This window comes from Lissotriton helveticus, chromosome 5_1 (assembly GCF_964261635.1).
Source record: "Lissotriton helveticus chromosome 5_1, aLisHel1.1, whole genome shotgun sequence".
NCBI classification, from domain to species: domain Eukaryota; kingdom Metazoa; phylum Chordata; class Amphibia; order Caudata; family Salamandridae; genus Lissotriton; species Lissotriton helveticus.
In genome coordinates this window covers 792,618,681-792,640,560 of record NC_136065.1, presented here as the reverse complement: position 1 = coordinate 792,640,560, position 21,880 = coordinate 792,618,681, and the positions used below count along the sequence as shown (strand labels likewise).

The following is a 21,880-nucleotide window of genomic DNA, read 5'->3' as shown; positions in this document are numbered from 1 at the left end:
AGAAACAGCTTTTAATTCTATAATCCATGAGGATAAGTGTCATCCCAAACACAATGTGCAGAATGTTCAGAAGGGTGAATTCTAAGCATTAAACATAACCGTAGTTTTTTAAAGAGAAAGGAGCAGAAATTATAACTAGACTGGAACATAGGGGCTTTCGTTCAAGGCAAAAAAGAAAAAATTAAAACAAGGTCGGTCTTCTCTGCTTGTTTGCATTAGAGCCCCCGAGTTGGCCAGGTCCTGGGGGGCAAAGGCCATATTGCAAGGTTCTAATAACAGTGTGTTTAAAAATAGTAAAAACAGCATAGTTTAACTTTGAGTTTGAAGATTCAGCTTCCTGTGGTGAGAGGTATATGATTTCTTTATTTGTGGAGAAAGATTACCCAGTCTTTACATAGTAACTATGTATCATTTAGTCCTAAATAAATAAACATCTGCTCATGTTTAATTAATAGATACTGGACAGGGGTCCACCAATTAGGGTCGACGTGAATAGGAATAACTAGTAGGACTGCTTACTATTTAATATTTTTACTGTATTCATTTTTTGTATATATCTGCAGTTAACAGAGATCATTGGGCAGTCAGCAGAATGGGAATATACCTCCACGTTTTTAGGGAATAACACTCTGGAAACAGGCACTCCTTTTAGGTCTGAAAGCACAATTTCCAGATGACATTTGTTATTGTCCCAGAATCTGTCGAAGCAGAGTGCTGGGCAAACAGTGCCATGACCTTTGCCATACTGCTCCCTGTACAAGGACTCATTTATCTGTTGGCCTACATTTATTGCACCAGTCATCTTGCATATCTTTGAGCGATGAGTGGGTTCTTTCTTGGCCTCTCCTGGTCAGAGCAGAGTCCATGGTTCTCCCTTTAAATGACTAAGAGTATGTAAAAGTGCAAAATCACCTGGAGACATCGCCCATTTGACCCCACCATGCCCAACTTAGTATGTAACTCACAGACACATACAGCTACTCACACACCCACTAAACCACACGCACCCATACTGGACTCACACACCTAATTCTACCCATACAGCCACTCAGACTCATACAGCCACTATGAAATGCAATCGAAGGCCCATACAGACACTCACAAACCCACTCACACATCCAAAAAGCCACTTAGACACCCACTTACAGATCCATATAGCCCCTCACAAGGTCATTCACACACCCCTTCACAGACCCATACAGGCAAACACACACCCACTCACAGAGGTTAGATGTTACAGTTAGGAAATACAATTTAAAAAAACTTTGAAATTCCCTGGAAAACAACAAATTATGTGGACTTTAGTTAGGAAATAACATTAAGAGAGCTCAGAAATGTACAAAAAAAACAAAGAATACTGGGACATTATAGTTAGGAAATAACATAAACAAGCATTTGTAATGCAATAGGTCACGCATTTCGAGAGTTTAAGCTATTGGCATTGTAAATGACAATGCCTTTTATTTATCTGTTTTGAACATTAACAGATAAATAAAAGGCATTGTCATTTACAATGCCAATAGCTCAAACTCTTGTAAATGCGAAACCTATTTGATTTCAAAGAAGCGGCGGCCATTGTCCCAGGCTGCTTGGAAAGTGAAAGCGTGCATGGCGTGCTGAATGTTGCAGGAAGGCGTGTCATACCTGCAGTAAGAGAAACTCATTAAAGGAAATATTGCTTACAGACTAAATATGACAAACAGTGTCACTGGCCCAGTCCTCATGGGTGGTTACGAATGAAGACAAGGAGGTACTAAGGAGGGACTAACAAGCCTACTGACGAATCAGAAGCCAGCATTTACAAAGGACAGTGACTCAAGCCAATGAAAAATATGTATGGAGAGTGTGCGGGGCTTCAAGTCCATACTCGAATACAGCATGCCTCACAGAGTAGCGCATGTGCTGCCCAAACTCGACCCAAAAAGGTTGACACTAAGGGAGTGAGAACACGAGGATGGAGGTCTGCTGTCCCTCATAAGCCCCAGTGATCAATGTGAGGGGGGAATCTGCAGGGTATGAAGTGCCTATACTTTTTTAATTTAAGAAAACGGCCGTCACAGGATGGTTAATTTTGACAGTTTAAATGCTTCATCTGATGTGTAAGGCAGACTTTCTCCTGTGCTTTGAACCCGAGGGAGGCGCAGACAGATAAGCAAGCCATCTTGCCAGGAAGCCTGCTTGCCTGAAAGAAATGTAAATGTGCACAACTGGTTCATCCACAAATGTAAAGGGTGTCTGTAAGCCGGTATTGGCTTTAATTGATGTAATCACTTGACTTTTCATGATGATGAAGGAATCACTTGAAGCTACATGATGACTCATATTTGTGTGCTTTTAAAAGACAGTTATAAAAATACCTTTCCACTATGTAAGTTTCTGTATTACTAAATCTACATTTTGAATGCACTTTTGTATTTTAAACATTTTTGCGCATTTTATAGCAGCCATCATATATTGTGATAATGCAAGTTTAAAATATTAAACTTATATGTTCACAGTGCTTCTGTCACAGACTGGACCTTGTAGCAGTAAGCGTACACAAGTCACTATTCTTCGCTGCACAAACCAGGATTCAGTTCTGTGGCTCTCTGGTTCAGTGCATTAACTAATAAAGGTTTCATAATGTCTGATAATGGATTTCCCCCTGATTAACATAACTTAACTTTTACTTTCATTTAAGCTGTGCATTGTTATACATGTAGTTACTTTTTGGAGAAACCAAGGGGCCTATTAGGATGGCAGGCAGATCGCCCCCGCTGGCCCGGCGGTTGCCACCACCGGCCTGGTGGGGATGATCCGCCCGCCATCCTACCATGAATGATCCCCCCACCACATAAGGATGGCTGGGGGGGTCAGCAGCCGACGGAAAGACCGTCTGCCACTTTTCCGCTGGTCGACTCGTCGACCGGGCGGAAAACCTGCATTTGTGGATGGGAATAATGTACTTTTCCCACTTCAGGGAGTGCAACAGTAGGGAAAGTGTTTGATAGCGGAAGGGAATAATTTACTATTTTAACTCCAGCAACAGTAGGGGAAGTATTGGATAGCAGAGAGGAATAATTTACTATTCCCACCCCAGCGAGTGCAACAGTAGGGAAAGTGTTGGATAGCAGAGGGGAATAATTTACTATTCCCACTTCAGAAACTGCAACAGTAGGGAAAGTGTTGGATCACGGAGGAGATAAAATTACTAGTCCTACTCCAACGGATGCAACAGTAGGGAAAGTGTTGGATAGAGGAGGGGATAAAATTACTATTCCCACTCCACCAAGTTCAACAGTAGGGAAAGTGTTGGATAGCGGAGGGGAATAATTTACTATTACAACTCCAAGGAGTGCAACAGTAGGGAAAGTGTTGGATAGCGGAGGGGAATAATTCACTAGTCCCACTCCACAGAGTGCAACAGTAGAGAAAGTGTTGGATATTGGAGGGGATAAAATTACTATTCCCACTCCAACAATTGCAAAAATAGGGAAAGTTTTGGATGGCAGAGGTGAATAATTTACTATTCCCAATCCAGCAAAATAATAAACATCAATTAACAAATACTTAAAGAATAAAAAATAATTTACCACTCACAAAATACCCCTATGAATAACACCACCACTATTGTAAAACATGACACAATCAACATGATTGCTTAACAATTATTTAACTAATAACAATTTACAAATAAATTCAAAACAACAAGTAATAAATTAATTCATTCTACTAAGACTATAAAATAACAATAAATAAATATCTGAAACAATTAAAAATTATTTAAATTTGTAATTACTTGCCACACTACTCCGCTTTAAATACACAACTCTCCTCATAAAAAATTAACACCATTTACATATTTACCAATGAATTATTAATAACCAATTAATAAATAATAAAAACATTATTTAACACAATTAATATGAAATAATAAATACACAAATAGTAATTAATAATAATGATTAATTAATGAATTATAATTAAATTACTTCCCACCCTACTCCCCTATAAATGCACAACCCGCTTTAAAAAAAATACCACAATTAAGATATTTACCAATTAATTATTAATAATTACTATCCAAATAATAACAAATTAATAACAAAATCTTTAACACAATTAACATAACATATTAAATACATAAATATTAATTCATACAATTATTAATTAACTATAATTAAATTACTTCCCGCCCTACTCCCCTAAAACCCACAACCCACTCCTAAAAAAATAACACAATTAACATATTTACAAATTAATTTTTAATAACTAATAACCAATTAATAACTATTTAATAACACATTAAGACAATTAACAATTTAAATTATTAAATACAAAAATATTATTAATTAACATTATTAATTCATTAATTTCATTTAAATAACTTCCCACCCTAGTCCCCTATAAACCCACAACCCGCTACGGAACTAAAACGCAATATTTAAGTTCTTTAAAAATGTATTGTTTCTACAAATGTATTAATAAATATATTATAATTACATTAATTCCCACTCTATTCCCCTAGAAACCCACAACCCGCTACGGAACTAAAATATGCAAAAACTACTCAACATAAAATGAATTACATATATACCAAAATACAGAACACTAAAATACATTTTGATATTATTAACAATGATATTTTGACTAACAATATTACTAACTTCAATATTAACAAAAACGATATTTCTTACCTGCATGTCAATATTCTGGTCAACGATATTCTTGCCGGTCGATATTGTGTCACATCGATATTTAAACAGCGATATTATGGCATATCGATATTTAAATATCTATATTATGACTCTATACCGTTCTCCGTCTCAGCCACCCTGACATATGCAGTACCAGCCATCAAAAGACAAATCAGACCCTAAAGGCTCACTTTCTATTCATTTAGATGAACATGTAAGTGACTTCCCCACTCTCCATATTCAGGTGGTAAAAGCGACGACCACCGTATCCTGGCTACACAAGTCTAAAACATTCTATAGTTTCTCCGACATGGGGCGTAGACATTTGTTCCTGCATTTAGAAACTGTTATGCCATTTTTAGTTGGAAGTGCTAGGGCCATGGGGTTCAAGAGATGCATGGCTCGGTCTGAGGTCAGAGGAAAATGGTAAGGCGAGACTGGTTTAGTGGTTATCACCTGCCATTACATTCTATATTTCTAGGCTTTGGGGTGCAATAAAGAAGAGTAACAAACCTACCTTCATTATTAATCTGAAAGAATACACAAAAGTTATTTTATGAAGTAAAATGCTTTGTTGTTTCCACGTCGTAATAAGACTTGTCCCTTTTTTACATCTATAAAACGCCTGAGAAGAGCTTGAGAGGCATTGGTCACACCTGTGCAGAATTCGAACATTTCTGCTGAAACAAACTCCTAAAAGTCATCCCGTTCACAGAGTGAGTGCTAGAATCAACATCTCCTATTCCCTCTTTGCTGCTTTCCAAATCCTCTGTTTGCTCTACTCTGATTCCAAGTTACTCTGAACAGCGTTCAAATGCAGCGTCGTAGCACTTAAATAAACAACAACTAATATTATATGCCACCAAAACACTTCACACAGACCACTAAAAAGATAAGGATTTCTGAATTATATTGAACCAGTGACTGACAGTTAAAAGGACAAATAACTCTTGTGATAGAAGGCCGTGATTACAATTGGGCCTGTAAATCCCATTAGTAGTGCAAACGCCTTTATTAGGTTTGCCCCAAACTTGGGTGCCACCTTCATGCAACCTTGGACCGGGCGAATAAATGCAAGGGAATTCTGTTCGCCAAGCCAAGGTGTGCAACCTATAGTTGTGTACAAATCATGCACCCTCTGATTACTGCTTTGTGGAGAAGTAGTGATGAGAGAGTGTAGAATCTGCACAGGACACTTGCTCTGCAGTGCACGCTCTGACTCCTGGTGTATTTCTTCAAATGTCATGCCTAACGACGGCTCGAGATCTGCACTGCACGCTCAGACTGGCGTTCCAAAAACCTCTATGAAGTCCGGTAGGCAGATCAGCCACTTTACCATTTACACATTAATTGGAGGCGGGAACAGTAGATTAAGCCACAATTTCCTGAAAAGTAAAATTCTTTAGCCAAGAAGATTGACACCTATCAATTTTCAGTTCCAATCTACACACAAACTTCGAGTGTGCGACAGACACTAGAGGTAGAGTGGGAGTCTACACTAGCCGCCTGCTGTTGATTTGTAGGTTCAACCTGAATGCAAGGTACATAACGCCAATGAAGCAACTATGGCCGGGTTGGACACAAGACCGCCCGGTAAGTTCTTCAAGTTCTGCAAAGAACATGTGTAAAATTTCAGGAAGCCACAACAAACTTAGAAAGACACCAACATCAAATGCGGTAGACTCAAATACTGCCTTAGAGAAAGTTCAGTAATGAGAGAAACCCGGAACAAAGAGCTGCGGGTGCTAATTGAATGGTACAGTACATCAGGCAGGCTGGCAAGTAACCGTTACTTTGGAAAAGAAAAAACATCTGGCTCTTTTCATGAAGCACTGTGAAAGCGTGGCTAAATGGAGCGGGACACCATTGCTTATATTGCAGTGCCGAGATCATAAGTCTATTAAGAGAGGAACTCTGTTACATTTGTTAAATAAGCTGTTGTTACTAAATGTGAATGCCGCATTAATGAACTTTCTATAAGGCAGTATTTGAGTCTACCGCATTTGATGTTGGTGTCTTTCCAAGTTTGTTGTGGCCTCATCAAATTTTAGACATGTTCTTTGCTGGTTAGTTATTTGGACTGCCATCACCTAGCTAGTTGCCCGTTCGCCAATCATTGAAATTTACTTAACTAATGTTCCACGGCAGCAGTGGTGTGGTGGACTGTCTTAACTTGACTTATTTGACTTAGTTACATGAGTTGATCATCATATCTGACCTTACGGTTGCCTTCAATTTTATAATGACATAACCCCTGTTTCATTTGAGGTCGTTTTGCTTTCCTCAAAACACTCTCTTCAATACGGGAGTTCCCTACTTATGGACCAGGTACACCTTGCTTCGGCTAGAGTCATATAGCCAAGCTCCGTACTGGCTTTCACCTGAATACATTTCCAACTTAATATCTTTCAGATTCCACTATTTACGCAACCTTTGAATACCTTCTACGAGTTATCTGTCTTATCTACATTTTTTGATAAGCGACTCCACCTTTCTTGCTAGGTAGACTTGCACGCAGTATGGGCTCTAGTGCTTAATAAATGGACACCTTGTGTCACTGTATCCTTCACGGTATCCATGAGCACTCTCCTTCTGGACATGTGTGGCTCACCTTAACTTTTTTATTTAGGTGCTCACTTTTTATTTGTATGTTTTGAAGGTGCATAGAAGTGTCTCCTTAGTCTTGGACATCTATGTCGTTCTCACTCACACTCCAGATCACTAACTAACGTCTTCTCACACTCTTGCTCATCTGCAAGACCCCTCGGGCTCCTGCATTGGGTCACGCACCACTTTATCCTCTGGGAATTTCTCTTTCACTATTCGCGCACTTTTAGCTTCATATGCATTAGCATTTAAGTAGTTCTATCTTTTCTTTTTTCTTTTCTCTCTCGTCTTCTCACATTGCTTGTGTAACGTCTTTGGATGATCTTCTGTCTGAAACATACTGATGTACGCTTATATTTGTATGCAATTACAGCCCTGAACAAGCCCTTTCTGTGGGCGAAACGAGTTGGCTGATCTTATTCCTGTGCATACCAAAAAATACATCTGACAATAAAAAAAGAATTACGACACAAGACCGATTTCGTCAGTCTGAATATGTACATGTGATTTATCTTTTTTATGTTGCCTCTCATCCACAAAGTGTTACTCAACCCAACAAACAGTAATACATGAACTTTGAAGTACCAGCAACTTCCCAGGCCAATTCACAAAGCCCTCAAGGCTAAAAAAGGTACATATATGAATACCGCTTCTCAAACAATGTAACTCTTCGGTCACAATGTTGGGATGAAAGCTCCTTGTACACGTTTCCCTTATCGCTAATGTAAAACAAGTAACAGAAGTGCAGACTGCGGGAGGGGGGACATGGAAATAATGTAGGGCTTTGCAACAGTCAAAGTAAACGGGCCAGTAGCCATGGAAGGACACAAATAATGACATGGCCGTCATAAGGAGGGACTAAGAAGCTTAAAACCAATCAGAAGGCAGCCTTTAAGACACAAGCCAATGAAAAAGATCGTTGGAGATTGGGCAGAGCTACCATGGAGCTTTCACTCCATACAGAATACTGCATGCCTCGCAAAGCGTGCAGCGCATGTGCGCTGCCGTTATAGGCTCGACCGAAAAACAAACTTCAAAATTCACCGAAAAAACCAAAGGTTACAGGAACGTTATAGATAGGAAATTACATTTTAAAAAACCTGAGAAATTCACTGAGAAAATCAAAGGTTACAGGGAAATTATAGTTAGGCTCAGATTTCACTCATACAAAACCAGTGAAATTCAGCAATTATAGTTACCTGAGCTAACTGACGGCCCCCAAAACACTGCTAATGACCTCACATATGACATCACTCATTTCATGGTCAGTGGCATCCTTGATTACATCACTGATGATATCTTTCACAGAGCCACGGACACACTAACTCATATGATCATACAACATCCCATTTATTCCCCTTCATACCTTCAAAAGCTCTCACATACCCATTCACAGACCAATACAACCACTCCCACGCACTCACCCTTGCAGCCACTCACTCACACAGCCACTAACAGCCACATACACACCCATCCAGCCAGTAACACAGCCACTCCCTCACCCAACCACTTACACACCTATTCATACATCCATACAAGCACTCACACACCCACTCACTCACCTCTACACCTACTTGTACAGATACTGACTGTGCAATACAGCCACTCACACACCCACTTACCCTTTAGTCACTCACTGGAGAAGTGTGGCTCAATGGTTAGAGCGGCAGACCCTGGTGCAGAGGTCTAGCCCGGGACCAGGGTTCAATTCCCCGCCTCGGCGGGTCTTGGGCTAAAAAATTCCCCGGACCTGATAATTCTCGCCTTGGTGCCTATTCCAATCATGGAGTCCCACTCTGCAACTCTGGGCAATAGCTTGCTTAATCTCCACAATGGCCCCCACAACGCTAAGGATACCTGGCCTCCACCTTGGGGGTGCCCAGGAGTGGACACCTCACAGGGAAAGCCAGGATGGGTTCCACAGAGGTATTCGTACAAGCGCCTTGAGACCCTTGCGGGTGAGTAGTGCGCTATACAAGTATCAATTTACATTTTACCCATACATCCACTTACATACCTCGGTCACTCACCCATACAGCCACTCACCCACCCATACAGCCACTCACTCACCAATACAGCCCCTCACACACCCATGTATTAACCCATATAGCCACTCACAGATTCATATAGCCACTCACATCCAGATTAATACAGTCACATAGCCACTCATATAATATATGTTAAAAATAATATCACTCATTAGTTGTATACTTAGTATACTCTTTTTATCTTTCTAATACCTCTGTATATACATCAGTGATGTCATTTCAGATGTCATCAGTGATGTCATGAGTAATGTCACTAACCATGTCATGTATTCATATGTGAGGCCATAAGCAGTGAATTGCGGGGCCGTCAGTTATAGTTAGCTCCGGTAACTATAACTGCAGAACTTCACTGGTTTTGCACAAGTGAAATCTGAGCCGAACTATAACATCCCTCTAACCTTCTTTGTTTTTTTCAGTTTCGCCAGTAGATATTTATAGTTAAGATGTTATTTCAATAGGAAGAGCTTTTTTTCTTTTGCCAATTACTTTGGTGAGTTTAACAAATCCTCACTAAATTTTCAAAGTTAGTGTGACGCTCACTTCAGCAAGATATAAAGAGGGTCCCAAAATATGTTTTTCCTATGCAAATTCCTAAAGGGATTTTAGACACGAGTAACCCTGGGCATAGTTTGCGTAGTAGCACTACACGTAGCTGCACGTAGTATACTTTGAACTTTGCATAGTACTGAACATTGCATAGTACACAAACTGCTGTAGTTGATGGCACTGTGTACTTATCTGCACTGTATAATAATTGCAATCAGCATCTTGCACAGTGCTAATTATGATTAATAAAGTATCTCTATCTTTATATGCTAAAGAGCATATAGCACTTTCACAAAAATGAAACTGAACATTTAGCAAGCATTAGGCAAGCCCCCTCTGGACTTAATCAGTAACACTCAAGTCAGGATACTGTGCTGGGAAGGCCCCTGGAGTTTGGGGCATCCCCCGCGCTGAAATTTACGGGGCCTATGTTACACCACTGGTCACAGTACCTGTACATTCCATTCTAGATTATTGTGCATTGAACTTTTTATGACTAAGCAGTTGCTTAGAGGGCTGAGAGGAGCAGCACCAATGCCAGGGCTGTTAATAAAGAAGTTTGACACATCAATGTCAATACAACTCAATACATGCTCATACCCACTTAATATTAGTGCGATTTTTGCCTTCAGTTCATTTTTATGGCCAGGTGGCGTCCAGAAGAGGCTCTAGCTTAGTATCCTACAAAGGGTTCTGTTATTCACAGTGCAGAATCTCTATTTAACGCTCATGAACTCAGATCAAAATTTAGATTTCAGGCACGGCCATTATGTACCTTCCTCATAATTCGGGCATATTAAGTTAAAGCTACAGTTTCACAAGTTTGGAACTTTATTGTGCTTTAAAGCAGTATAAAAGGCATTTTCCCATGTTTTTCTATTCTTGATGTCATATCACATTGACCACACTGAGCTCGCACCATAATTTCAGAAAATACATTTGTCATAAAATTATTTAACGAGCCATCTGCCGCATAAACGTAGTAGCTGGAACATCTCCTCATGTTGTATATACATGTTTGCAGGATGGCTTTAATTACACAAATACCTTGCAAGAGTTTTGGTGTGGAGTAAAGCCCCATGAAAAATCCTTATGAATAATCTTAACATTTCAAAAGCATATGAAAACCCCTCTTCATACCAAAAAATAATATTCCAAACTTGCTTCTAGATAACTAATAGAGAAGGCATGTGGATGTTATTCCGGTGTACCACACAGGTGTATTACAATGGTGGAAATTGGAGAAACCGATATTCACCATTTTGAACTTTATATCAGAACAATGAAATAATCTTCAATTAGCCCGTTGATTTGTCCATGCTTTTGTTTACTTGCTTACATTTTGGGCTCAATGTTACAGTAGAGTGGTTTCACGTAACCCCATTATCTAGGGTAGATTGTGCAACCACCTCTCCTCACTTCATTGCATGGACTAATCCCCAGCTTGACAAAATGGTAGTACTGAATAAACTAGCTATAACAGTTAAGGTATATACCACCCAGCCACCCACTCCAGTTTAGAGCCTTTGAGACAATTTCCTCACAAGTCAACTCTTGCAGACATTTATGTAAATACACGTACAATAAAAATATTCCATACTTACTATACACCAAGCCCCACAACAATGATTATGGACAATGCAACCAAAACTGTTGCCCCAAAAGCTATTGCTAGGATGGACTGAGGGTTTTCCGACAACATGTGCAGAAGGTCCATGCTTTCACACCTGCTACCAATGTAACCTTTGAAACAGCTGGAAAGCAAGTAAAGGCACAATTAGCATAACTACTTTCATCATAACTCCTAATCGCATACAATTTGCCAGCAGTTATGACAGTACATACTGAAATGTGCTGTTAGACATACTTGAATTGTGTGCATCTAAAAGAGCAAGAAACAAAACCTCAGTGCATTCAACAGGCATCAGCCAGTCTTCTTGTGTCAACCAATGCATGAGGAAAATCTAGGGAGGGTGAAATAGACCGGCAACACAGGCACAGAAGGGACCATGAAAGGAGGAGTAAAACTACAAGAGTAGAGTAATCCGCTTTAACTGTGTGGGTGTTTCAGAAAGGATCTTTAGTAACTCGGGTGCTTCCTCATGCCCTCCTACTCAAATTGTAGGTAAGTCCCAAAAAAGAGCTTTCAAAGAGCTAGGTCTACGCCCTAAAAGTCATAGCATTTTGCTACCATGGTCTCTAGTAAGCAAATGAGACCAGGGTTTGGAAACAGAATGCTACCCTCTGTCCCTGGTGGCGGGTCTTAGCAGCCTATCTGGTGCTGAGGGGTGTTGTAATGGTCAAGAGATTAAATCTATCTGTCATTCTGCAGTTTCAGATAAAGCAAAACAGAAAATACAGCACAAACAGTAGCCAGGTTCTTCTAGGACACAGGAATAAAAAACGAAAGTGGGCTAAATTAGGGTTGTTGCAGGAGTTTGATGGCACATATTTCAAGTGATAACTGTGCATTTGAAGCTACACTTTTGCATGGGAAGTGTCCGGCGTGTTCTACAGGCCCTAAGCAGACACCACAATTTTGAGTATGAGGTCACCAACCTCAGTGATGATACAGGCCAGTGTTTCACGCAACGAACAAATGTAAACGCACACGGGCTTCTTGCTATGTACACAGGCATCCAAAGATTTAGCAAGCTTGTGAACCAACTGGTCGCTCTAACAGTCACAGTTCAGTTCATATAAACTCGTAGCTGTTGTTTCCTGGGCAGTCCTCCTACGATAGCAGAGTAGAGAATGCTTCAATGTACTGGCTGCATCTCTGGAGCTCATTGGTCTGGCAGGGGATTCCATACAGCATCACAGTGTCAACAGGGGAATTTAGGCTTCTTAATATCAAGGCAGACATGGACATCATTTAGCTATGTTTTCTAGAAACACCAGATTCTCTAGCCTCCTGTCCGCTTGGGGGGTGTACAGGAGGCTAGAGAATCACACCACTAGTTTGAGGTTCCGACAGGAAGGTTGCAGAAGACAAAGACCTCAGTTTTGTCAGTGTTAAAACAGAGTTGGAGCCCATTCATTTTGCTTTCAAAAATATACATTTAAACTTGTCCATGAGGAGGCTTAGATCTCCATTGAGAAGTAGGCCTCAATAGATGCAAAAGAGCGTAGGCCTAAAAGAGGAGCACTTAGGGATCACACAGTTGGGATTAAATTGTAACAGAGAACCAAAGTATCTGTTAAGAATTTAAGAGTTAAGAAGCTGTGATATCTGAACAGAGGTGGGCCAAATCAGTGGCTCCAGCAAGGTGTACAAATGCATTTAATATCAAGATGACCTTTCATGGAGGATTCTTAGATAGTGGAATTCACTCATTAAAGTACGTGACACAAGCATTTTGTACTTGTTTTTATGGGCAAAATTCACATCCATAGTGAGCTTTCTCTGCTGGATTGTTGGAGTTGCTTATCAATTTTTTTCCAGCTAGGTGTATGTGGCCCATTTCAGCTTGCATGTCTATGCTGTGTATGTTGTGCCTAACTAAGCACTAGAGCTTCGGGTCTGGACTCCAGCAATAAAGTGAACACAAAACCGTAATGGTGCAACCTTAACACAACAACATTGTATTCTGCTCCAATTAGATCTTTACAAAAAGGGACTGTTTGAAAACCTAAAGTTCCATGACATGAGACGGGTGACTCTGTATATGGACACCCAGGGCAGAAGACCTAAAAAGGCACAAGTAGCAGCACTCACTTCAATGTCTTCATGGCCCATTCCATGAATAAGCACTGCAAACATTCCGCTTAATAAGAGACCAGAGGTTACAAAACAGCTTGTCACCCAGTCTATCACAGATGGTTAAAAAAAACTGTCACATGATCACCACCATTATCAGTGGAGTTGATGCCTCGCAGGCCGGACGCAAGGAAGAAATCCGAGTTGACAATGCTATTGTAAGGATTTTCCTTGACTTCTCTCAAGAAGTACAGGGACAAAGAGCATCATTTCAAGATGCTAAGAAGAAACTGCTCCTGCTAGACCTCAACTACGGAATGCTGTTCCCGGTGAGGCTGAGAGTGGCGACCACGGAGGGAGCTCAATTCTTTTACTCCCTGCAAGATGTTTGGTACCGTCAATGAGTGCTGAGTTCCGGCCAGCACCCTTGGCAGCAGCGAGTTCGACACACTGGCCTTCGACAAAAGCGAATGCGTCATAGCTCTGCTGTCCCTTCACAAGCTGAAGTACAGCCCGGAAAGCGAAGTGCGATGGAGGTGGTGGCTATGATTAGTGGAAAGAAACATGACCTCCGACACTAGACCAGAGTGATCTCACGCAGGATTCGGACTCTGATCCTTGCTCCAATATCTCGAAGGGTTTGAGTATGGAGATGCACAAGGTGGCACCGGGATCATCGGCTGACATCATCTGAACTGTACAACGGACTGGTAACAAGTTGGGGAAGCAGTAATGTAATTTAGTAGTCCCAGGAACGGGATAACCTGGACAATGCATTAGTTACTGGGCTGGAATTGAAACAGTACTGAAGTAAACTGGGTGAGGGAATCATTGTCAGGGGAGCTTGTTGGTCACCCCCTTCACTAATACATAATGTGGAAGGACTTTCACAACTGTTTGTTTTGTTTCATTGTTGAGATGGGTGGTATTGACCTACTACCCCTACTTGTCCTGGGGAGGGGGAGTTGGTATGCTAGTTTTTGTTACCACAGCTGGGGACTCATGAGTCATACTTTATTGCACAACCTGTCTATAGTGTGCATGCTGATGTAGGGGATTGGGAGGCTAACCGAGAGATTGAGTTAGATTATTCCGAACACACCACCAATGACAATTCACTGACATATAAATGCCTTTCGTGAAACATCCAGGGAATGCATAACATGTAAAAGCGATACAAAGTATACTCTTACTTGAATAGGAGAGGTGTCCAAATAGCACTTTTACAGAAGACACATTTGACAGCCAAAGAGGAAGTTGTGATGTACCGCCGCTGAAGCAGCTAGGTATATTACACCACATTTTCAGCTTATGCCAGGGGAGTCCTGATATGGATTATGGCGGGGGTTCCCTTCCAGCTCGTAGACAAATTAGTAGATCCAGAGGGTAGATTTGTGGTAGTGAGGGGGCGACTTGGGGGCAGACATAAAACCATAGTGAATATGTATGCCTCAAAAATACATCAGGGCACAGTCCTAGAGAGCCTGTCAAGACACTTAGCACCTCATTTGACTACCTCATCCATTATAGGGGAGGGTTTTTACTGTGTGTGATACCCAGTTAGACTGATTGCACCCTCCACTGAGTGTCTCTCAGACCATTCGCACAGCCAGAGCATTTAAAGACTGACAACAACATTTGGGGCTCATTGAATCATCGAGGTGAACAGCCTTTACGACGCGGCTGTTACACCGCCGTGCCGTCACAACGCGGTCTTTTCAATGCAAGTCGTTACCACGACTTGCGCTGGAGGGCGCTGCAGGACAAGGAATTTATTAATTTACTATCCAACACCTTCCCTACTGTACGTAGGCTGGTGTTGGAATAGTAAGTAAGTCCGCACCCCCTCCAACGCAAGTCGTGGTAATGACTTGCGTTGAAAAAAAACGTGTTGTAAAAGTAGGCGTCGTAATGCCGTACATCCGATTTATTTCTCTGTACCCCAAATGTTCACAGTTCAGTTCACACTGTGGAGTATCTGGCCTGCACCACATCGGACCACAACCCTGTCCTATTACACTTACAGTAGGATCAAACTCAACCCTTTCTTCCTGAATGGAGACTTAAACCAGAGTCGCTGGCAGGTCAGGTCTTCCGTGAAATTATCAGGAACAAGATACTTCAGTATTTTGCCGATAACACTGATACAGGCTCCTACTCCCAGATAGAATGGGACACATTCAAGGCAGTTCTCCGGGGTCATTGCTTGTCTACGTCGAAAGGGATCAGACACTTTATTTGGAGAGGTCCTGGCTGCTGAGCGAGTGCTGAGTGACTTAGAGACCGCAACACCCTGAGTTACAATCTGAGCTCTTGGAAGCTAAAGAGGTGGTGTAGTACAGACTGAACAGCTTAGGTGCTTCACCTACCAGCAATATAATGATAGGACACACACTGAATGAGTCAAGTCCCGTACCCTATTTGCCTGGCTGGCTAACCCAGGCAAGCGTGGCTGGACCATAGAGGAACTGGAAGATGGAGGAGAAAACAGATTATACTCGCAGGAGGATATTACTAACATATTTACCCACTATTACTCAACCCTCAACACAAGTTTTACTTTGCAGGACACTGCTGTGACGCAGGCATACTTGGAGATTTCTCCTCTGCCACGACTTGATGTGGAGAAAGCAAGAGTACTTGGGGGGGGGGTATTACTCCACAGGAAATAATGTATGCCATTAAGCATATAGCGCAAATAAGAGCCCAGGTACTGAAGGTCTCCCGGTGGAATTCAATGCCACCTACCCTGCAGAATGGGTTGGTAACTTTACACATGGTGGCCAAGGCTTCAGGAACCTTACCGGACACTACTAGGGAAGCAGTTATAGTCACATCCTAAAACCAGGTAAACCAGCCCATGATCTTTTAGCATATAGACCACTATCGATGCCAAACATCGATTACATAATCCTGAGTAAAGTTTTGGCAACTAGGCTCTTGTCCCCTAATGCCTAAATTGATCCACCAAGATCAATCGGATTTATCCCATGCTGCAAGACGGCAATTAACATCCCACAGCTACTGCCCATTCTAGAAGCTAGGGATTATGATCAGGGTGCGTAGTATTTGCTGTCAATATTGAAAAAGCATTTGACAGCCTAGAAAGGGACTACCTGTGGAAGGTAATGCCACGCATGGGCCTGGGCGTCAGCTTTCTAACGGGGACACGATTACTATATACTTGACCGACTACTAGAGTCAAGTATAACAGGGAGGGTTCTCTCTGCAGATTATTTGGTGGAACAGGGGACACGCCTGGGTTGACCCATTTCCCCTGGTGTTTGCTATTACCTTGGAGACTTTAGCTGCTTCTTCCAGGTATGGACATATGTATAGGAAGTTACATAATGGAAGACCATTACCATCGCATAGCGCTCTATCAGGATGACTTACTCATTTTCTTGCACAACACAGAGGAGGACTTGATAGGAGCCTGGTCCATGCTTTAGACATTCGGTCTCTTATCTGGTTTAAGAGTCAAGTGGCAGAATTTCAGGCTCTTTCCTGCAGCACAGAGTGACGATCCCCCGGAGGGAGAGGATCCCCCAGAGGGACTGACTCAATTGCAATGGAAACCCCAATGCTTGGCTTACTTGGTGGCTAAAGTTTATCATGATCGGTCTGACCTATTGGATGGGAATGTAGGAAAAGCTGTCGGATACCCGAGATCTTCCATAGATTTCTGTAAGACACTTACGCTTTCGGTAGCAGGCAGAATAGCTCTATTGAAAATGGTGGCTTTCCCCAGCCATCTCTATTTTCTAATTATCTTCCAATGTGGGTCCTGAAAGTAACATTTCTTGAGCTTGACTCATTGATCACTGCTTTCATATGGAGAACGGGGCACAGACGATAGGTGCTAGCGACGATGTAAGGCAACAGCTGGATGACTACCGGTCCCGGAATTGAGCCGTTACATAGCAACCAAACTGCAAGAGCTGATTCAGGGACTGGCCTACAGAGGGAATCCGAGTCGGGCCCGAGCCCCTTTGTGCCACAACTCTCTGACCTCCTTAAAGTTTTCCTACAAGTGCGAAGGTCATCTGCGAATGATACCCAGGAGTTTTGGGCACTGGCCAAATGGTGGAATAGAGGTTTACAGAAAATATGTACCAAAGTCCATACTCCCCTGAACTACCTCTGGTGCTACTGAGGGAACGTCCCCATGGTGGAAGCTGGCGGGGCCTGGATATTTGGGTTAAGGCGGGGCAATGAAAATGGGGGACTTTTTTAGGGACCCAGAACTGCTCCCATTTGAGGATTTCAATGCACAATTCGATCTACCTCAGGGGCATTTTATCCTGTACAGAGTGCTCACAGCAGCAATAAGAAAACACTAGTGCACAGGATCTACTGAGCCCTGTACACTGTAGAGTTGTCAATGCATAGCTTTTCTGTCAAGATAGTCTTGTGCTTATACAGAGCAGTGCGTGACGATCAACAACAGCCATTAGAGAGGGTATGATCTAGGTGGAAGGAAGATTTAGGTATCCCTATTGCTGATAAGGACTGGGACACTATCCTTGAAAGAACGCTCAAGGTCTCTAGGAAGTCATGCTTCAAACTCATTAATTATTATGTTCTTCATAGGTCATTTTTAACTCCAAAGTGCATAGGCAGATACTTTCAGATAGCTGATGCGTCATGCCCTAGATGCTGGGAAGGGGAAGGCATACATCCTACACATGTTCTGGTCATGCCCCACGCTAAGCACGTTTTTGGGAAGAGGTCTTGCATATGGTTGAGGCAGTCATTGAGAGAGTGATACCTCGCACTCAGGACAAGCTAATTCCAAGATTTAGCGATTATTATAGCCAAGCGTGAGATTACAAAAAATTGGCAGGCACAAGGGGGTTCCCAATTACACAAATAATATTTACAGAGTCTTTTACCAGGAAGGAGGGGTGGTCATATGGACCTATGAAAGATAGCACCAGTGGATAGAATGGTGTTTCAACTGATTTCTTCTCCAGCATTGACCCTATCAACAATTCAAATTGTTGATTCAGAATAGTATATTCAATCTCACAATAAGTGGAAAGCGGACTCACCTTTAATGAAAATGTTTGCGTAGGACTGCTTGGTCCACTGAAGAATCTTTAGCTGCATTTAAGACTAGGGAGCAGCGTTTGGTGCCTTTGTGCTTCTTCTCTGTGCAGGAATTCCTTGTCCATCTATAGGCCAGAGTGCTGCTGACTCTGGTGGAATGCACTTTTACTCTTTTACGTAGGACCCACTTTGCTTTCTTATGGCAAAACATAAGGTAGATTGAGAGCCATAGGGCAATGCCCTGCTTGACCACAGCAAAGTAAAAACAACAGTGATTGATGGAATGCTTGAATTAATTTCTGCCACTGGTAATTACTTGGGCCAACACCCAGTCCATCGTTATTTCACATACCATGTCACCTCAATTTAGACCCAGCTATATTCAAACAGTCTTGTCCCTACTTCACTGGGACACTTCAGCCTGAAATCCCAAGCTAGGTCATCCAAGCACCAAGCAATCCAGGACCGTTTCCCCCTAATTAGGGCTCTTCAGGCTGGTATAGCTAGGTTTCAGTGACAATGTGCATTGGTCAGAGCTTGGCGAGAGGGCAGCTTTTGCCCGAGTGACCAAAGGAAACGAAAAAAGGATCTGATGATCGGATATACAGGATGTTGTCCATGTAATACTTGATGCACCTGTGTATGTCTAGTGGATGCTAAGTCCTTGCAGCTGACATCCTAGGATTTTGGGAAGAAAGAATGACAGGCTCATTCAAGCAAAAGTGCACCTTTACACACAGTGGGAGATACAAACGCTGGGAGGATGTGTACTTGGTGTCCATACGACAGATTATGGGAGCATACAATACATCCTCATGGAGCAACTAATTACATTAAAAATAGGATTGGTGGACATTATAGGAAGGATATGGGGACTTACTAAGTCGGATTAATAGAGAACAATGCGTGAATGAGATATACAAGCAGCAAGACCGGGACAAAAGTATTACTGCCGTAAAGGTGTATTACTTGACATTTAAGAGGAAGACAGCCCTGAAGAAGTAGTGGGGAACACCCTACATGACAAAACACATGTTGGCTGGGCCTTACAGAAAGAAGATAAATTGCCTGGAGAGACCTATATACCCCTCTTATCTTCTGGAGTCAAAAAAGGAAGATTATTAGTATAAGAGGGCTCCCAGCACTGTCTAATTAGTGATTAAAGGGCATTGTCAACTTGTTTCCCAGAGTCTCACCTTCAAATGTCATGTAAAGGATCAAGGCTTGCGCTTCATGGCTTACAGGGGAATTCAACCAACCCATTCTTCAAAGTACCATAGCTCCTGCAAACTGTAAAAAACCTGCATTTCGTCACCTACACAGCTGAATTTATTATTGATACTGCATTGTTCTCGCACCAGTTATTATAGCCCGATGCAACCAGTCCCTGACTCAAGCCTCTATTCCTAGACTCTGGAAGGCAAACCAGGTTACACCAATTTTGAAACAAATAAATGCAGACCTGAGGGATCGAGCTAACTATCATCCATATCTCTTTTCCCTCTATTGGGCAAAGTTCTGGAGACCCATGTCAAAAAACAACTCTCCTCGTGTTTGGAGACTAACCGCTTGTTGGATGCTCCTAAACCAGGTTTTCAGACTTTCCCTGAGCATGTAGATAGCCCTTCTTGCAGTAGTCGATACTGTCAGGCTATCCTTTGATACCGGATATCCAGCCATGTTGGCTTTGCTCGATCTGTCTGCTGCATTTGATACCATCTCAGATTCTACTCTAACACAGCTTCAAAAGAGTGGCATCCAGGGGACCGCCCTCAACTGGCTAAAGGACTTTCTAACAGACTGGGTCCAAACTATCTCTATTGACTCCTATCACTCTAAAACCATCTGCTTGGACAAAGGGGTGCCTCAGGTCTTCTTCTTGAGCCCCAAACCTTTTAACATCTATGTGTCCCCCATCCTAGCCAAATTGGTAAAGTCCTGTGGGTTTGAAATACTCTCCTCTGCTGACATCTCTGAACTGGTTATCTCATTCGGACATAACATTGAGATTGTCAAACATCAATATGTCGCTTGAATGAGGAAAATAGCCATTTGGATGTCCCATTTCTTATCTTGCCCAGCTTCACTGGAATAAACTCCAGCTGTTTATTTGTGCATGTTCTAGCTTTTCCGGTTTTAGAAAACCTCTTAAAATGTGGTTGTTTCAACAAGCTGATTTCATGATGCCCCCTTATTTCCTGGCTGCTAAAGCACCAAGATGTCCCTTCGTGGACGAGTCGCGCCCTATATTAAAACCCAACTAACATGATCTAACACCCACCTGTGCTAAAGTTAAAGTACTTGTGCTCTCTCCTTCAAACATGGTAACACTGGCTTGATTCATTTCAGCTACTTAGAAGTCCCTAGTAAAGTGGTACTGCATGTACCCAGGGCCTGTAATTTAAATGCTAATAGTGGGCCTGAAGCACTAATTCTATGTCAGGACCGGAGGCTCAGATTATGCCTTCTTCCTTCGCTTTATTTTCACAGCAGCCATTTTTTAACGCAACCAACCTACCACTCCCATGATCAACCAGGAGTAGAACAAACATTTCAATGATAGTTCTTCAACACAGTCCATTATCCAGCCTCCACTTGGTCCCTCCTCAGTGCTTCCTCTTTTTCGCTGCTCAGCAGCAAGATAAGTCCCTTCTTTATTCTCTCTCTCTGTGTGGGGAGGTTTGGAGCTTGTTGTGGGTGATTTGTGGCACCATTTTTTCTTAACCTGCTTTTTCTTGCAGATTCTCTAGTCACTAGATGCTTTGGCGTGCCTTACGCGACGGTGCCCATAGAGGTGTGCGGTCCTCCCGCCGCTTGGGGGCGCTGTGTTTTCTTTCCGGGTAGTGCACATCAGCACAGATGGAGTGCTGACGGTGAGGAGCCTTGCCGATCCTCCAGTCTCCTGAGTGACGTCCGTTTTGGGTCCGTATTGCCACACTTCCATTACTCCCAGCTTAGGGGTCTGTATTTTGTACTTATTTGTGACGCCCTGCTGGGTTGTATTGGTGGCTGCTGCGCCTTGGGGGCGCTTATCTCGTGAGGCAGTAGCCTGCAATTATCATAGGGTGTTAGTGTCCCAAGGGCTCTGCCTGAAGCATTGTGTGCCTCTGGTCCACCCATATTAGTTTGGGCCCCCTCCCAGCTTGAATTTGTACACACGCTGGAAGTGTTTTCCTGAGCTCAGTGTACTTGCCACCTTTAACAATCATGGTTTATCATTCTCAACACATTAGGTGAAGGTGGTGGCCGGC

The 21,880-nt window shown here is 42.3% G+C and overlaps 1 protein-coding gene across 10 annotated transcripts in view; it reads right to left on the bottom strand.

The window, feature by feature from the left end:
* Positions 1–21,880, bottom strand: part of LOC144754917 (protransforming growth factor alpha-like) — a 1,071,904-nt gene that overhangs the window by 279,371 nt on the left and 770,653 nt on the right. For all 10 annotated transcript variants that reach the window (XM_078643261.1, XM_078643269.1, XM_078643264.1 and 7 more), the window contains one exon: positions 11,482–11,631. In XM_078643261.1, coding sequence (XP_078499387.1) covers positions 11,482–11,631 — 150 coding nt within the window. The remainder of the gene's footprint in view (positions 1–11,481; positions 11,632–21,880) is intronic.